Below are 17,161 nucleotides of genomic sequence, written 5' to 3'. Positions count from 1 at the left end.
TGAATCCTTAACAATATGGGAAAAAGACAGAATAACATATAAACATACAAACCACCAAACACCTAATCAGTTTTCACAAATATTTAAATACGGCAAATGAACCTATGTCAGTTTCCAACTTTACTGGAGGAGGCTGTCTGTCAAGAAATTGCCTTAAATTAAAATACTTTGAGCAAATAGGAAAATAAAAATTCATTGCATAAAAATCTTCTGTGTAAAAAAAAAATCATGTAAGCCTAAGCTCTAGATCTTGTTAGATGTGTGAATGTGCATGCCCACGTGTGCACACACATGCACGCTCACATATTTAGACTTAAAAAGAACCTCGACTTTGGTTGCAATGTTATACAATGGTATATCTTGCCTTGTATATTTAAACTTGTGCATTTCTTACAAAATCGTACATTTTACCTAAATGTGGGCAACGCTAACATAGAGCTATGCTAATACACCTCCTCCTCCAGCATTTATCAGTTCTGACTTGTTAATCTCCAACAGTGCGCACAGCATTATGTGATGCCCTGAACCTGTCTGTCTTGCATCTCACACTTGCAGAGAAAAAGAAGTCTTAGGAAGCAAAAAAGCTGTTGGTTTGCAAAACAACAGTGACTATTTTCCTCAATACGATTTTTAAAGGCTGAGAACATCAACTGAAACAAAATATAATCTCCTCCACTTCCCCACAGTGGAGACAGAACACAGACGTTCTCTTCACAGCAACATTTATGATAACATCCTTAATACAACTACAGGACAAGCAGCAAGATGGTCCATATTAGAGTTCGCACACTCAGAGCTAACAATTAGTAACTAGCAATATTTTGCCTTTTCTTTTTTGGCCAAAGAATATAAAATGTTGTTCTAAATTGATTAAGTCTTCTACACCCTGAGATTAACAACAGACTAATAAAATCAGGGTCAGCTCTGTGGTTCGCGCTCGTGTTCAGAAAGCATGAACTACGTACAGCTAACATCTTTTGAAGCACGGTTTCATCAGCAGATCAACTTAGCTGCCCTTTCTTTTTAAACCAACAGCCTCTAGTTGTTCCGTGGTGACGGGGATGGGGATGGCCTGAGAGGGTCGAGACATTGGGAGCCTGAGAATTCCTCCCACCCTAAAGCCACACAGGATACACTGGTTTCTACATCAATTATGAACACAACATAGAGATGTATTATACAACAATTCTCTGCAAAGCACTTTGGAATATTTACTACATATTTTTAAGAAATCAAGATGACAACTATATGCTATCATTAACTATGACAGGCCTTCCCTTTCACACACAAATTCATAGAAATTGAAATTTCATTTTAGCATTCACCTTTTCTTTTGGTATTAGCCAGTCCCGTTTCCCCCTGTGCCTGAATTTGGGAGAGAAGGCAGGTTCTCAGAATAAGGCAGAGGGTCACCTGGGACAACACCCGCTTTCTCTCGGCAGTGCCTGGGGTGCCTGCTTCCCTTCAAGCACAGCTGCATAGCTTTCATGTGTCTTTAATTATGCACACACCGCCCTTCAATTATGATGCCTCCAAAAGTCAAAACGTTTGCTGTCAGACAGACAGAATGAATTCTAACTTTTGGTATTCTTTGTAGAGTACATAAAAATTGCCAATTAATGAACTATAAATCAAAAGGTCCTATCTTCTCCAGTCAGTCTATCTCACTGCAACACAATGAGCTGATAAAATGTTTACACTTTTTACTACCTAAACACAAGAGTTCAGTAAAAGATAACTTGTACCACAGTTAGAAAGGCACTCAAGTTAACACAATGTACAGTTTTTGAAAGACGACATTGTACGACAGTATGTGGAATTCTTGGGATAGTTTTTTCTTACTCACTGCTTCTATGAATCTGAGTTTGTGAAAATTCCTGGTACCCCAACGTGCTTCTCTAATAAAAGCAGGAGCTCATTACAAACTATGTGTGTGTTGCAGGTGAGGGAACAAACACATTGGTTGGGTTTGCAGTTTCATTTAAGACAAAGATATGGTTTTTACAATGTTAAAAAACTTTAGAATAAAGCATTTAAAAAATTTTAAGGTACAATTTCTAGAAGGAAAATAACAGTAAACCCAAAAAAAGGTTTTGGAGAAAAAAAAGGGGGGGGTAGATTGTTCAGTATTCATTTTACAGCTGAATCTTCCCAGACACCACCTTGTGCTGAATAAGGGAAAATTGCAAGACTGAGAACATGTAGAATGTTATATGCACACATCCACATGCACGCAGGCACACACACACACAATGTGAACAGAGAGGAGCTGAACATTACTGAAATGACATTGTCTGTCACATATGCTTGCTATAGACCGCACATAAACTCAAAGTTTGCTTTTACACTGTATGTTACATAGCCCTTATTTGAAACTATAAGTGGCTTCTGGTGAGAATCTGTACACATTTAATTCTATGACTGATAATAAATCTGAGCTTGAGCCTCAGCACCGGCAAAAACAAAGAGAAAGAACTAATGTCATGATTAGCTTAAGTCAGAGCTGGGCCCTAAGAGTAAGAAATGTGACTGGTCTGGGCCCAAAGCTTCTAAGACGGTAGAAAACCCCCAGGCTTAAAAAAGGACTCAAACAGGTTCAAGGAGTACCTACAAGGTCCGCAGTTCAAGTTGGGGATTGGGTGAGGCCTGTATAAATACAGATCAACAAGTCTCTAAAACCCAAGAATCATTGAATGTGCCTCTGGTGCTGTGTGCAAGATCTGCTCTCCCACACCATCAGTGAAAGAAAACAATATTCTCATCAAGTGGATCGCACTGACTTGAGAATTCTACTGTAGACAAAGAATGGCTAAAAAGAAGTCCAAAGCTCCATCTCACGGCTGAGCGTTAGCAAATCTAAGCAAAGGAATAAAGACAGCAGCTCTAAATCTCACTGACTTTACACATGGGAGCGTTCCTTAGGAATTACAGAGCTAGCCGCTATCACTCCCTTATAACTCATTAATTTCCTCATCATTATTCCATCATTCATGAGCAAGGGCAATCTTTCCCTTCTTCAAAGAGCTTGTAATCATTAATAAATAGCTACTAAGTCCTTATGATGTGCAAGGCATATGATATAATCTGGCATTGCAATTACCAAAATAAAGACTTTTAAAACAAGAACAGGGTTACGGCGAAGAACACGGATCTTACTGCCTTTTGTATGTCAGTAGATTTCTTGATACACAGGAGTAAAATCAGACGCAACGTGTCAGTCTAAACCCTCTTTTCCTTTTAACAGCAATATATATATATATATAAAATGTGTGTGTAGACGAGTATGACTAAAAAAGCCCCTAAATTAGACATTTTTTTTCTCTACTGAATGAATTCACTTGGTCAAAGACAGTGGCTTGCTAGTGAGGGTGGATGCCAAACATTAAGGGAAAAGTTACAGGGAAATCTTAAGTCCTGTGAATGAACACTTGAAAATGCTAATTTTAGAAAAAATGTAGCACACAAAACCCACACAGAAACGGGATCTTTTAGATATCTGCATTTTTACTCCCTACTTCCAACACACTAAGATGCAACCACGGTACATTAGAGGAGTCCACGGCTTTGGGAAGGCATGGCTGAGCCTTAGAAGGCAGCTGACACCTAGATGATCAAGAGGCTGAGTAGGAGATAAAAAGGCATGAAGCGCTATAAAAATTTAGCTGATGTTCATAAGGCATAGCCTATGCTGTGTCCTGACACACACTATAGCAAAGAGAAGCCCTATTACTGGGGACACTAAAAAGGATGCCGAGAAGAAAAGGTAAGACTGAGTCAAGACAGGGTGCAGCCACAGGAACCGCATGTCATTTGTGTCACTTCTCAATCTCAGAGGACCTACACATTCTGTAATGGTTTTCCCTATAGAGGTCCAGGTGGAACCTGAGGTATTTAATGATTCAAAATATGCTTTGTATATAGAAGGCTGTGGAATTATTTTCACAATAGTAAGTATATTATTATGTAAATATTATAAGATAGTAAAAACAACTTTGCCCCAAGAGAGCAAGATCTATGTACTGGGGCTGGTAGGAGTTTTCCTGGGTTTCCTACGTGCCACCCAGCTCAGCAGTCTGCTACTTAATAGGACCATGATGCTCAAGTAAAAGTCCGTTTCTTTTCTCTTAACGCTATTGCAGTGTCCACCAGAGCCAGGCAGGAGAGGTTTGCCTTTCCTTCTATCCCTCAACCCGCAACGCACATAACCAAGCATGAGGAGAGAGAACATGCCAAACGCGATGGCTGGGATTATCTCCACAATCATCGCTTGCATTCTGCACACACACAGGACAAGAGACAGCTTCTACCACTGTACCTGCTAGTGTTATGACAACCTGACCCTAGCTAGAGTCATCTGAGACGGGAGAACCCCAACTGGGAAAAATGTATCATAAGATGCTGCTGCAAACAAGTCTACAGTGGATTAACTAGTGACTGATGGAGAGGGTCAAGATCATTGTAAGTGGTGCCACTCCTTGGGCTGGTGTCCTGGGTACTAACGAGAAAGCTAACTGGGCAAGCCACAGAGCTAGTCAGTAAGCAGCACTCCCCCATGGCCAGTGCGTCAGTGCCTGCCTATAGGTTTCAGCCCTGCTTCAGTTATTGCCCTGAATTCCCTCAGTAGTGGACTACTCGTTACGTGGAAGTATAAGCAACATCAACTCTTTCTTTCCAGTTGCTTTTGGTCACGGCGTTTCATCACAGCAATAGAAACCCTGACCAACACAATCATTAAAAGGGAACGTGAGAGGGGCACCTCTTAGTCATACTTCCTGTGCTTATACATAGGTATTAAGCTATTTAACACTGACAATAGCTTCAGTAGGCATCCCTGAAAAAAGACACACGAGAAAAAAATACAGACCAGTGAGTGGTGGAAAGTATGGAATGAACTGGCAAGATAAGAGAAGGTGTATACACAGAGAGGAGGGATCACAGCTCATCCAAAGGGGTGGATGGAATAAGAAAGACTGGACCCATTCCCACCCAACTTCACCAACCTGAAAAACACAGCCCTTATTATTGATATAGCTATAGTGTGGACTTTGGTACTTATCCCTGATGAATTTAGTATCAAAGAGTGTTGTTTTATTTTAAAAGTAAAAATTGAACTAAATGCTCAAAACTAGTCTTCCTCCTTAGATTCTGCCAGTAAACTCTGACTAGCCACTTGAGAAAAACCTTTGCAGTTTATCCAGTATAACTTCAGTAACTTATTTAATTTTTTTTCAAAAAAAGTTTTACAGGACTACATTTCTTTGTCCCACTTTCATGAGTGACTTTAGAAGGAAAAACATAGTAATAACTAAAAATGGCATTTGTGGGTTTTTTTTAAAAAAGAATTTATTTTATGAGGGCTGACTTGCTGTTTTGGCATATACCAAATATGAGGTAAAAACAATCTATCAAAACTAGTAATAAAAATAATTTCTCAGTACTACAATTACATAAACTCTTAAATTAGTTTAGTTTTTTTTTAAATAATCATTTAAAAAATAGATTACATTGGAAGCATTTTTTTTTCTATATAAATTTCAACACTCCTGGCTTTGGTTCTCTTAGTGGATAACTGGAGAACATGCTTGAGGAAGAAGTGGCTTACATCCTCACGGCCCCATCTAGCCATTTTATTCTCAAAACTGCAGTTAGAGTAAGTTCTTCTGCATATGTGTTAATATTCTTAAGCTGAACTACAACAAAAATTTTCAATGTTTAAAGAAACTGCCTATATAGCAACTGAACTGCGGTGAGTAAGTATGGGAGGCAATCACAAGAGCCAAATGAGAAGCCCAAGTATGGACGGAGAAAGCCATGGACCAAAGAGGAAAAAAAAAAAAAAAAGAATTAAGACACTGTTTAGCAGGAAGGAACTACACGATTATACCCAAAGGAATGCCGGCTCTTAACAAAATAAATAAAACAAAAGGTTCCTTATAGACTTTTAAGCTGTAGATGAAAAATACAGTTAGCCAGTCAGTTCATGCAACTATAGCGTTGAGAAAGAAAAGCAATATTGCACTAAAAGGAATTTCTTAGGCTGAATCCACCCCTGTCACTGACTCAAAGTCACCAGCCATTTCCTGTATGCATTGGCATACCTGGCTTGCTCTACATTCCGACAAGTAGACAACACTTGATCAATAAACTTGTGCTCCATCTCCAGGCCTAGGGAGTCTGGAGCTGGGGTCCGCTTTAGGCGCTTGGTTTCCTGGGAATAGCCTTGCTTGCTTGAGTCACTCAGTCCGTCTACTTCCATTGCCTGAGATAGCTGAGGGCTGGTTGGAATCTGGTGCAAGTCATTCAAAGCTGCCCCAGAGCAGTCTGAGGGTGACAGGGGAGTCAAGCTTGGAGGGAGCCTGCCATTTAAGTGATGTTGAAGGTAGAAAACGTGTCGCCTGTGATGGGGTGGGGGAAGAGAAAGACAACCGTGACAAACTCAAAGTTCTCAGGGGAAAGAAGGTGATCACTCATACACAGTGTCAGCCCACACACAGTTTATGACCCACAACTGTCCAGGGGAAAGAAACTGACCAAGATCTCAGAGTTTCTCCCCTTGCTCAGGCTGCTGTGAGAGAAAACAGCATTGTTCTAAGGGCTTTTCAATAAATATTTACTTGGATCACAGTGAATTTTCAGTTCTAACTTTAACATGAATTAGAAACAGTCAAAAGTCAATATTCAGTATAAATTATTATATAACACAAAAACAAACAACTAATTAAAAAACAAGTTAAAGTAAACAGTTTCAGACTAAAGATGCAGTTTATAACCTCTACCTAGTCCTTTCTGAGGACATCTTTTTCATTCATTCATTCATTCATTCATTCATTCATTCATTCATGAGCACATGTGTATGTGTATGTGTATGCGCATGTGATGTGTGGATACAGAAGTCAGTCCTCTCTTTCCACTGTGTTCCATGTTCTAAGTTCAAGGGATAGAACTCATGGTATCAGGCTAGTTGGCAAGCATCTTACTAACTGAGCTGGCCCAGCAGGCCCTAATCATTTTTTTAAAAATTATAATACACTCAAGGTAGTGAGGTCTTATTTAAGATCCTTACTAAACTAGCACTTTAGTCTTACATATCAGTATTCAGAAGAGGTGTGCTGGGCTCTGAGCAAAGCACATAAAAGATACCATTCCTATTTTCAATGGAGGAGCAGTCTGGAATTGCTTATTAAAATGAAAAATTGCTCTGCATAATACCCAAACAGTTTTCCCAGGGTGCACACCTGCAACACAAACTATGACCTGACATATAACAGGATCTAAGATGTTGCACCTCATCACTCATTCAAGGGCTAAGGCCTTAAATATCAGCATTTTAAGTCCCGACGCCTTGCTACTGTGAGAAGGAGATACAGCAGAACAGCAAAGTCTCTGAACAAGAGCCTCACGGCCTGTCTTAAAACCATGCAATCAGAATGCTTTGCGGTGAGAAGAAAGGGCCACTGTCTACTCTTGAAGGTTCTGAAAAAATGAAAGATAACTTCTGCCTTCTGAATGCACTAAATGTGGATTAGCAGCAAATAGACTAAGCAGCCATGAGAAAGATTAGACCCTAGAGAAAGGTATGGGGACTCAGTTGACTTAGGAAATACAATTTTTACAATCCTTATCCTTGACTGGCAAAGACAAGTCTCGTTTTAAACTGAATCCTATGACCTGAAGCAGACTTTGGACCTGTAAAGGTTGAGATTCTTCCAAATAAAGATCCAGAATAACTGAAGCAATGGGCTAACCCATCTGGGCTTCATCCCAACATGAACTTTATGATATCAAATGTACTAAAAATCCAGGTTAATAAAACCGCTGGCTTTTCTAGTTGTTATTATACTAAAGATAATTAATTTGCAGATCATTAGAGTAGGGGAAAAGGTAAAGCTTACCTTATATCCCATGATCTAATCATCAGGTTCAGCCCTGCCTACATCAAAATCATCTGGAAGGTTGTACTTAAAAACACATGGTAGCATCCTATCCCGGAGATGCTGACAGTCAGAATCTTCGAAGAGTTAAGAAACATTTTTATGTTTCCTAGTGTTTCTATAGAATGTCTGAAGTAACACAAGGCACTCTGTTGTGTAGGGTGAACTTAACACAGGCAGCGGTGTGAGAAACCCGCATTAACAAGGACAATGATGGTGAGGTGATAAGCCCCTCCTCACTCAGCCAGGAACACTACGTCAGATACAGACGTCAGATCCAACAGGCTCTGTAGTCTCATGGGACACACCCAGTTAGTCACAAAAGGTTTTCTCTCTTACCTGTGACACCAAAGGGTTTCATGCCCTGGATAGGAATCAATAAGATCTGTGCAGAATTCCACCTCTTCTTCTAGGAGCTGGGGAAGGTTCACACTGGGCTCCTCTGCTGAGGCTGCTGCTGCTTCATCTTTCGGCTCACATTTCAAAGAGTTGTGCTGCGGTACAGCATTGTCTGTCGTTGTCTGGCTAATCAAGGACTTTAGCAAGAACTGGCGATAGTGAAATCCACTGTGGTCTGAGACATGCACGGACGCCCAGTGTTTAGTAGAAGATAGTTCATCAAGAAGGATCTTGTAGGAAGAGAAAGGGAGGTGAGAAGAACATTCACAAAGGCTTTTCCTTCTCATCAACCTTGTACGAAATCCTGCATGATGCTCTCTTAGAAACGGAATGCCTCTTACCTTATAAAGCAGAAGGGTTTTGTTTTGAGCACAGAGTTTACAGACTCACTATTCTTTCCCTCTGCCTTACCACTGTGGATAACCATCACCGCCATCACCAAAAACCAAAACAAAATACCAAACAACCAAAACACAAATTCCAATACTGTTAAAGAAGGCAAAACACACAATATAAATTCAGAGGTGGTTTTGATTCTTATTATATTTAATACTTCTTATATTCAACTTGTACAAATATGTACTATACTTTTGGTAAGAAACTCAAAGTAAGTACTTTTCACAATAAATGCCATAGACAGAGACTGTTGGGTCCCACCTGGCAATTCTAAAGGAAAGCTCAAACTATGGTGCACAAACAACAGAACTTCCCAGAGCTCACAATTGTCACTGACTACCTCAATCAAACTCCTCTCAATGGTGATGGTAACAAAAGTGTGAGATTCAATTCAGTTCTAAAGTATTTAAAACACTGTATCACAAAGCAGTACATTACATATGAAATGCTATGGGTTTTGGCAACATTAGTGAAGAAGTATTGTTTAGTACTGGTCTGGACAGGTAGCTGATCAAGTGAAAAGTTCATCATAGGCCTGACATGTTCCATCAGGAGTTGGTTTTCCTGACTGTTTGAGACAGGGTTTCACTCTGTACCTGAGGCTTCTGGACTCACTATGTAGCCCAGAATGGCCCCAGGCCTGCAGGGTCTTCGTCCTCAGCTTCATAAGTGGTGATGACAACTGAGACAGCTGAGAGGCACCATGCCGGGCTCTGAGACAAGGTACTCAGACAAGCTAAGGAATGGACCACATGCCTCTGAGAGGAGAGCAGTGTAGACAACACAATCCTCAGTGACTTGACCTGCTCCAAGGCTCCAGGCAATGGTTTTCCAGTACTGATCCTTTTCCCACATCTCACATGTCTTTTCCTTTGTAGGAGTAATCGTTCCCTCTGAACCTCCATAGTACTTGTACATTTTCCCATAAATGACAGTTGCAGGTGTCCTCATTATCACTGAATTATAAGGATGTTCCATTTTTAATATAATGATAAATTGGTACAGGGTATTTATCCAGTACAATCGATGTTTCCATTCTCTTCTGTTCACTAGCATCAGAGTAGATGTCCAAAGACTTGATGAATGAATGAGTAATTTAACGAAGGCAGGGACAAGTATAAAGGATTAAGATTATTGGGCAAATTATATCCTTTAAATGTTCTCATATCTTCTTTAAGATTTTTTTTTTTTTTAATTTTACTTTTGTTGAGACAGGACCAGTTTGGTAACATTGCCCATACTGGCCTAGAACACGCTCTTTCTGCCTCAGCCTTTGAGGGCTGGATCCTTAAGTTCTGATGGGTTCAGTCACTGCCACTACATTCATTTATAAAGCTACAGCTGACACATCTCCAAGAAAAACATCTGGCAAACCTACAGCCGTTTCTACTTGAAGCCTGTATCTGAAAAATATCATTAAGGCTATTGTTATTACTTTCAAGAATCAGCACACTGTCTGTATAGGACAGTTAGTCATCCTTAGAAGTTTGGTTTTTCAGTCTGGCTTCTCAATATAGACTGATAGCGCCACAGCTATCTAAACTGAATGTATATAGCATGAAAAACTTAGACTTCTCACTAGATGCTTTTTCTATTTTTAAAAAGGTTTATCATTTAATTACTGAGGCAAATGCAAAACGTAGATGAAAGTTTTTCAATAAAACCAATTTAATTATTTTAAACGTGACTTAAATGGGCTGGGGAGATGGCTCAGGTGATGACGTGCTTGCCACACAGCCATGAAGACCTGAGGACAGGCTCCAGCACCCACAGAGAGCTAGGCATGGGGCTCGTATCTGCCATCCCTGGGTGCTGGGTGAGGGAGGTGGAGACAGGAGGACCACAGAGCTCCTGATCAGTTAAGACGAGATACTCCAGGCCCAGGGTCTGGGGGGCTGGGTAGATGGCTCACTGAAAAAGCACTTGTTCCCTGAGCATGATGACCCAAGTTCAAATCCCCAGCCTCTGAGGGGAAAGCCATGGCTGCACATGCCTGTGATGGGTAGATGCCAAGAACCCATGGGCGGGCCAGCTGGCCAGAGGGTGAGTTTCTGTCTAGAGAAAGATCCTGAAGCAAGGTAACTAAGAAAAGAGCAACAGATGAAGCGGCTTGCCTGCTTGCTCTGGTGCACACAGGCATGAATGCATATAAGGGGGTGATGGAAAGATCAACTCTGGCCTCTACATAACACATGTGCATGGATATGCCCCAGCTTAACACTTGTTAAGGAAACAAAACCTATGCTATTCTTTGTGTGTAAGGATGCACACTAAGTCATAAGAGAAGCCAGAAATTTCAGAGCATTTTCTTATTTTAGGCTTTTTTTTTTTTTAGTAGAATAAAACGTATATAGACAATGTTTTAAAAACAAAGATGGCAACTACTTTAGATAACTTTAAAAACACAGAGGCCAGGCTTCAATGTCAGGTGCTGACAGGATGAATGCCTTTGTAGAATGTACCTTAAATGTCCCTACACTTTTCCAACATCCAAGTAAACAGAAGAATAAGTAAACGTACCAGCAGGGATATAGAATAGAGGAGCTGATTGGTCAAAAACAAGTACTGAGAACACCCAGGCCAGCACTTGTATGCTTTTCCATTAACTATTTCCTTGATTACAGAAGTGACTGTCCCGGTTAGGTTTTTGTCAATGTGATCCAAACTAGAGTCATTTAAAAAAGAATGAATCTTAATTGAGGAAATTCCTCCATAACACTGGCCCATAGACAAGTGGTGTTCTTGTCTTGACTAATGATTGATGGTGGAGGGCCCATCCCTTGGGAAGCAGTACCACCTTTGGGCAAGTGGTCCTGGATGGTTTAAGAAAACAGGCTGAGTAGCAGTGTTCCTCCACAGCACTGACCTGAGTTCCTGCCCTGACTTCATTTGGTGACAGACCTGAGAGTTATAAGATAAGATAAACTCAATGTTAACTAAGACAGTGATAAAAAATGATCATTATAGAAACAGGGAGGATTAAAAATTAAAAAAAAAAAAAAACCACATTGCACATTAATCCACTGGGAGATAACTTTTGAACTGATTCTATTCTGCTTAAAATATAAGTGTGTTAGTGATGGCTAATCTTCACTGTCAACTTAGCTGGATTTACCATCACTGTGGAAACAGACTTCTGGGCATGTCTATGTGGGTATTTCCACAAGGATTTTACTAAGGGCAGACCCAGCCTCAGTGTGGGCAGCACCATCCCCTGGGCTGGCCCCAGAGTGAGGGAGAACGTGTGCTGAGAAGCAGCATTCGCTTTGCTCTATTGCTGACTGAGGAGTCAACATGCTCCGGCTGCCATACTTTCTCTGCCATGATGGGCCACGTCCCCTCAAAACTTGTAGGTCAAGGAAACCTTCTTCCCAATGTTTCTTCTTGTCAGGTGCTTGGTCACAGTAACAAGAGAGTGGTCAGGACACCACTACTGCAATGAACATTCTGCCACAGCACCTTTCACTGTCACCCAGCAGTTCACCCTCAAGATGAGCATTTGACTATTCCCTTATTGCCACTCACATGAGTGACATTCTTACACACAAAACCATAATCTCCTGTTCAGGGAGATAAGTTGTACAGCCTTTCAAGAGGGCATGTTATAATATTTGCCATCAGTCTTATAAAGTTGTTCTCTCTGTTGCCAGAGTCCAGCCTGGCACAGGTACTTTGAGAAGGCAGCAATGGGGTATGGAGTCAGTGGAGGGGTCAAAGTTTGTTTATTTTTGGCAATTCTTCTGTCTATAACTCTGCTATTCTAAGACCAGTGGATGATATTTTTGCATTGGTTTAGCTTGCAACTCTTTGCTGGGCTTCTTTGGGCTTGCCTACGCTGGTCTCTGCATCGGTTCACCTCGCTCTCTGCTGATCTTCATTGTGGTTGACTTTGTATAGAGAAACACACCAAAGAACTTCTGCTACTATTCCAGTTGCTTCGAGTTGCTTCCATGGACGCATTGCTAACCATCCGAGCCTCCCAGTTTCTTCTGAATGAGCTGTTGCTACTGATTTGTGTTTGGTGAGTAGACTGGACTGCCATTGCTGATTTGTGTTTGGTGTTTTGCTAGTGGACTGGACTCCTGACAAAGAAGGCTGGAATTGCTCCCAAAAATCTATTTCTAAACTGGTCGCAACCTCCGTTTCCCATTATCCTTTCTTTCCCCTACTTGTGGGAGGTGGTGGGCTAGAAGGGAGGTTGGAACATTAAAGCATAATTAAAGTAGGTTTTGAAAAAAATCTAAGCCTACAAGTAATTGACTAAAAAAACATATACACCTTTGTTATACAATGTAATCATAAGCATGTATACATTGTGGGACTATAAAAAACAAGCTAATCACCTTACAGAGTTATCACTTTTCTTTATCATGAGACTAAGATATAGCTGCAGCAAGCTTCAGCTATATACATGAGATACTATTCTTTGGAAAATGTATTGATTTTTGTGTCTGAGTGTTTTCCTTGCATGTATGTATCTTGTGCCGGTGGAGGTTAGAAGGTGTCAGATCCCTAGGAACTAGTGTTATAAGCAGTTGTGAGCCACCATGTGGGTGCTGAAAAACAAACTCCAGTCCTCTGTTAGAGCAGTGAGTGCTCTTAACCCCTGAGTGATCACTAAGCAATCGCTCTATACCCTCCATATGATGTTATAATTATATATACTAAGCTGTATGAGGTCATTAGGTGAGGTCATTAGGGCTTATCCTTTCTACCTAAGTCTAATTTATTCCCGGTGACCAGTAACTCTCCTTTTTTCATCACTTCCAACCATCATTCTACTGGGCTTCAATGAATTCAGACTTTGTAGATTTCACATAAAAGTGAGATTATATAACATTTACATGGTTTATTTTTACCTAGCATACCATCCTCCAGGTCTCTATTTTCTTCTCAGATTTAAAAAATCCATTTTAGTTCAGTTTATACCTAGAAAAAAAACTAAATTATTTTCTAAAAAGTCAATCCAAATTTTACTAGTTATCATAAACTGAGCAAAAATCCTTTTTTCTATGTAGAATTTCATATTTAGCATTAATGGAATTTTTACATAATTATATGTACTAAAATTATTTCTGGAATTTATATATTTTTATCATTACCTAGTCTCTTTTTTAAAATGTCCTGTCTTTTACTTACTTAACATAGTTAAATATCTAATGGCATAGAGTCTGTTTAATTTCTTAGCTGTTTTTTTTTTCTTTTAGTACAGACTAGAGTTTATTAAGGGTATGGGGAGGGGAGTTAAGAGGGTAGTAGGGCAGAGAAAAAGAGAGAGTAGAAAAGAGTAGAGTAGAGGTCAGCCATCAGTGCGTGGAGAGATGAGCATGTGGAGAAAGGGGGAGGGGAATGGGGAGAGAAGGGACAAAGGGGCAGGGGAGAGCAAGAGGAAGCAGGAGCAAGAGCTTCTTAGCTGTTTTGTAAGCTTTTCTATTCTAATCAAAGTTATAAACCTATATACTTTTTAGCATATTCAGAACTATATTGACATTATTTGCTGATTTCAAATGTTCTTACATACCTGCAAAAAATCCCCCATTACCAGGGGAATCACTTCCTATCTCCCACCTAGTCTCAGGACTCAATAATCTTTGACTATCTGAGCTCATCAGGGAAATGATCACACAGTCTGATTTTGAATCTGGTTACTTTTAATCATGTTTTTCAGATTCACTTACATCACATAGTGTTACAGTGTTTCATTCCTTTATTATGGTTGACAGTCTATTTTACTAAGATATCACCTCAGCTAGCTGTCGTTAGTCTGGGGACGAGCATCCTCACTCCCGCATGATGTTATGAACACAGGATTCTCCAGAGGCATAAAGAACCATTCTTCTTTTCCTCCCAAGAATACAATCTACAGGTTTCAGCTATACCTGATGCCTCCCATATACAGCAATTCTGTGGTTTTCTCGCATTTTTAATATTAATCTTTTTTCCATAGTCGATGGTACCAGATTATATCCCTACCAGCTATATTAAGGACCCTCTACTGAATCCTCATGACATTTGATACTGTCTGCCATTACTATTGCTATTCTAGTAGGATTGAAAACAGTGGTTATGATTTGCATTTCTCTCCTTTGTTTATGATGACAACCATTTTTTGTGTCTTTTTTATTGGATATATTTCTTTTTTTATATTTCAAATGTTATTCCCTTTCCCGGATTCCTGTCCATAAGCCCCCTATTCCCTCCACTTCTCCCTAAGGGTGTTCCCTCACCCATCCACTCCCTTTACCACCTCCTCACACATCCACCCCCCTTACCACTCACCCTGACATTCCCCTGCACTGGGGGTCCAACCTTGGCAGGACCAAGGGCTTCCCCTTCCACTGGTGCCCCAACAAGGCTATTCTCTGATACATATGCAGTGGGAGCCCTGGGTTAGTCCATGTATAGCCTTTGGGTAGTGGTTTAGTCCCTGGAAGCTCCTGTTGGTTGGCATTGTTGTTCTTAGGGGGTTGCAAGCCCCTTCTGCCCTTTTAATCTTTCCTTTAATTGCCCCAAAGGGGGTCCCGTTCACAGTTCAGTGGTTTGTTGCTAGCATTTGCCTCTGTATTTGACATTATCTGGTTGTGTCTCTCAGGAGAGAGCTATATCTGGTCCCTTTCAGTGTGCACTTTTTAGCTTCATCAATCTTATCTAGTTTTGGTGGCAGTATATATATGGGCCACATGTGAGGTAGGCTCTGATTGGCAGTTAGTTCAGTCTCTGCTCTAAACTTTGCCTCCATATGCCCTTCTATGGATATTCCCCCTTTTAAGGAGTGGAAGCATCAGCATTTTGCTCATCCCTATTCTTGAGCTTCCTGTGGTCTGTGGATTGCATCTTGGGAAATTCGAGCTTTTGGGCTAATATCCACTTATCAATGAGTGCATACCATGTGTGTTTTTCTGTGATTGGGTTACCTCACTCAGGATGATATTTTCTAGTTCATTCCATTTGTCTATGAATTTCGTGAAGTCATTGTTTTTGGTAGCTGACTAGTACTCCATTGTGTAAATGTACCACATTTTTTTGAATCCATTCCTCTGTTGAAGGACATCTGGGTTCTTTCCAGCTTCTGGCTATTATAAATAAGGCTGCGATGAACATAGTGGAGCACGTGTCTTTTTTATATGTTGGGGCATCTTTTGGGTATATGCCCAAGAGAGGTATAGCTGGGTCATCAGGCAGTTCAATGTCCTATTTCTGAGTAAACTCCAGACTGATTTCAAGAGTGGTTTTACCAGTTTGCAATCCCACCAACAATGGAGGAATGATCCTCTTTCTCCACATCCTCTCCAGCATCTGCTGTCACCTGAGTTTTTTATCTTAGCCATTCTAACTGGTGTGAGGTGGAATCTCAGGGTTGTTTTGATTTCCATATCTCTGATGACTAAGGATGTTGAACATTTCTTTAAGTGCTTTTCGGCCATTCGATATTCCTCAGCTGAGAATTTTTTGTTTAGCTCTGTATCCCATTTTTTTAAGGTTATTTGGCTCTCTGGAGTCTTAACTTCTTGAGTTCTTTGTATATTTTGGATATTTGCCCTCTATCAGATGTAGGATTGCTAAAGGTCTTCTCCCAATCTTTTGGTTGCCATTTTGTCCTAACCACAGTGTCCTTTGCCTTACAGAAGCTTTGCAGTTTTATGAGGTCCCATTTGTCAATTCTTGATCTTAGAGCATAAACCATTGGTGTTCAGTTCAGGAAATTTTCCCCAGTGCCCATGTGTTCGAGACTCCTCCCCACTTTTTCTTCTAGTAGTCTGAGTGTATCTGGTTTGATGTGGACGTCCTTGATCCACTTGGACTTAAGCTTTGTACAGGGTGATAAGCATGGATCGATCTGCATTCTTCTACATGTTGACCTCCAGTTGAACCAGCACCATTTGCTGAAAATGCTATCTTTTTTCCATTGGCTGGTTTTGGCTCCTTTGTCAAAAATCAAGTGACCATAGGTGTGTGGGTTCATTTCTGGGTCTTCAATTCTATTCCAATGATCTATCTGCCTGTGTCTTTACCAATACCATACAGATTTTATCACTATTGCTCTGTAATACTGCTTGAAGTCAGGGATGGTGATTCCCCGAGAAGTTCTTTTATTGTTGAGTATAGTTTTTTGCTATCCTGGGTTTTTTGTTATTCCAAATGAATTTGCAAATTGCTCTTCTATCTCTATAAAGACCTGAGTAGGAATTTTGATGGGGATTGCATTGAATCTGTAGATTGTTTTTGGCAAAATGGACATTTTTACTATATTAATCTTGCCAACCTTGGGAGGTCTTTCCATCTTGAGATTTTCTTCAATTTCCATCTTTAGCAACTTGAAGTTCTTGTCATACAGATCTTTCATTTGCTTGGTTAAAGTCACACCAAGATATTTTATATTATTTGGGACTATTATGAAGGGTGTTGTTTCTCTAATTTGTTTCTCAGCTTGTTTA

The 17,161-nt window shown here is 40.3% G+C and overlaps 1 protein-coding gene across 2 annotated transcripts in view; it reads right to left on the bottom strand.

The window, feature by feature from the left end:
- Positions 1 to 5,325: 5,325 nt before the first annotated feature.
- The window catches only part of Ptar1 (protein prenyltransferase alpha subunit repeat containing 1), a 37,262-nt gene continuing 25,426 nt past the window's right edge, over positions 5,326 to 17,161 (bottom strand). Inside the window, exons 6-7 of one of the 2 annotated variants that reach the window (XM_032891725.1) lie at positions 8,271 to 8,560; positions 5,326 to 6,395 (exon numbers count right to left, since the gene is read on the bottom strand). In XM_032891725.1, the coding sequence (XP_032747616.1) occupies positions 6,053 to 6,395; positions 8,271 to 8,560 (633 nt within the window). In that variant the 3' untranslated portion in view covers positions 5,326 to 6,052. Of the gene's footprint in view, positions 6,396 to 8,270; positions 8,561 to 13,448; positions 13,656 to 17,161 lie in introns of those variants that run through there. The other variant, XM_032891726.1, reaches the window with a different exon arrangement.

Source organism: Rattus rattus, chromosome 2 (genome assembly GCF_011064425.1).
Source record: "Rattus rattus isolate New Zealand chromosome 2, Rrattus_CSIRO_v1, whole genome shotgun sequence".
In the NCBI taxonomy this organism is placed as follows: Eukaryota; Metazoa; Chordata; class Mammalia; order Rodentia; family Muridae; genus Rattus; species Rattus rattus.
This window is presented reverse-complemented; position numbering and strand designations above follow the sequence as displayed.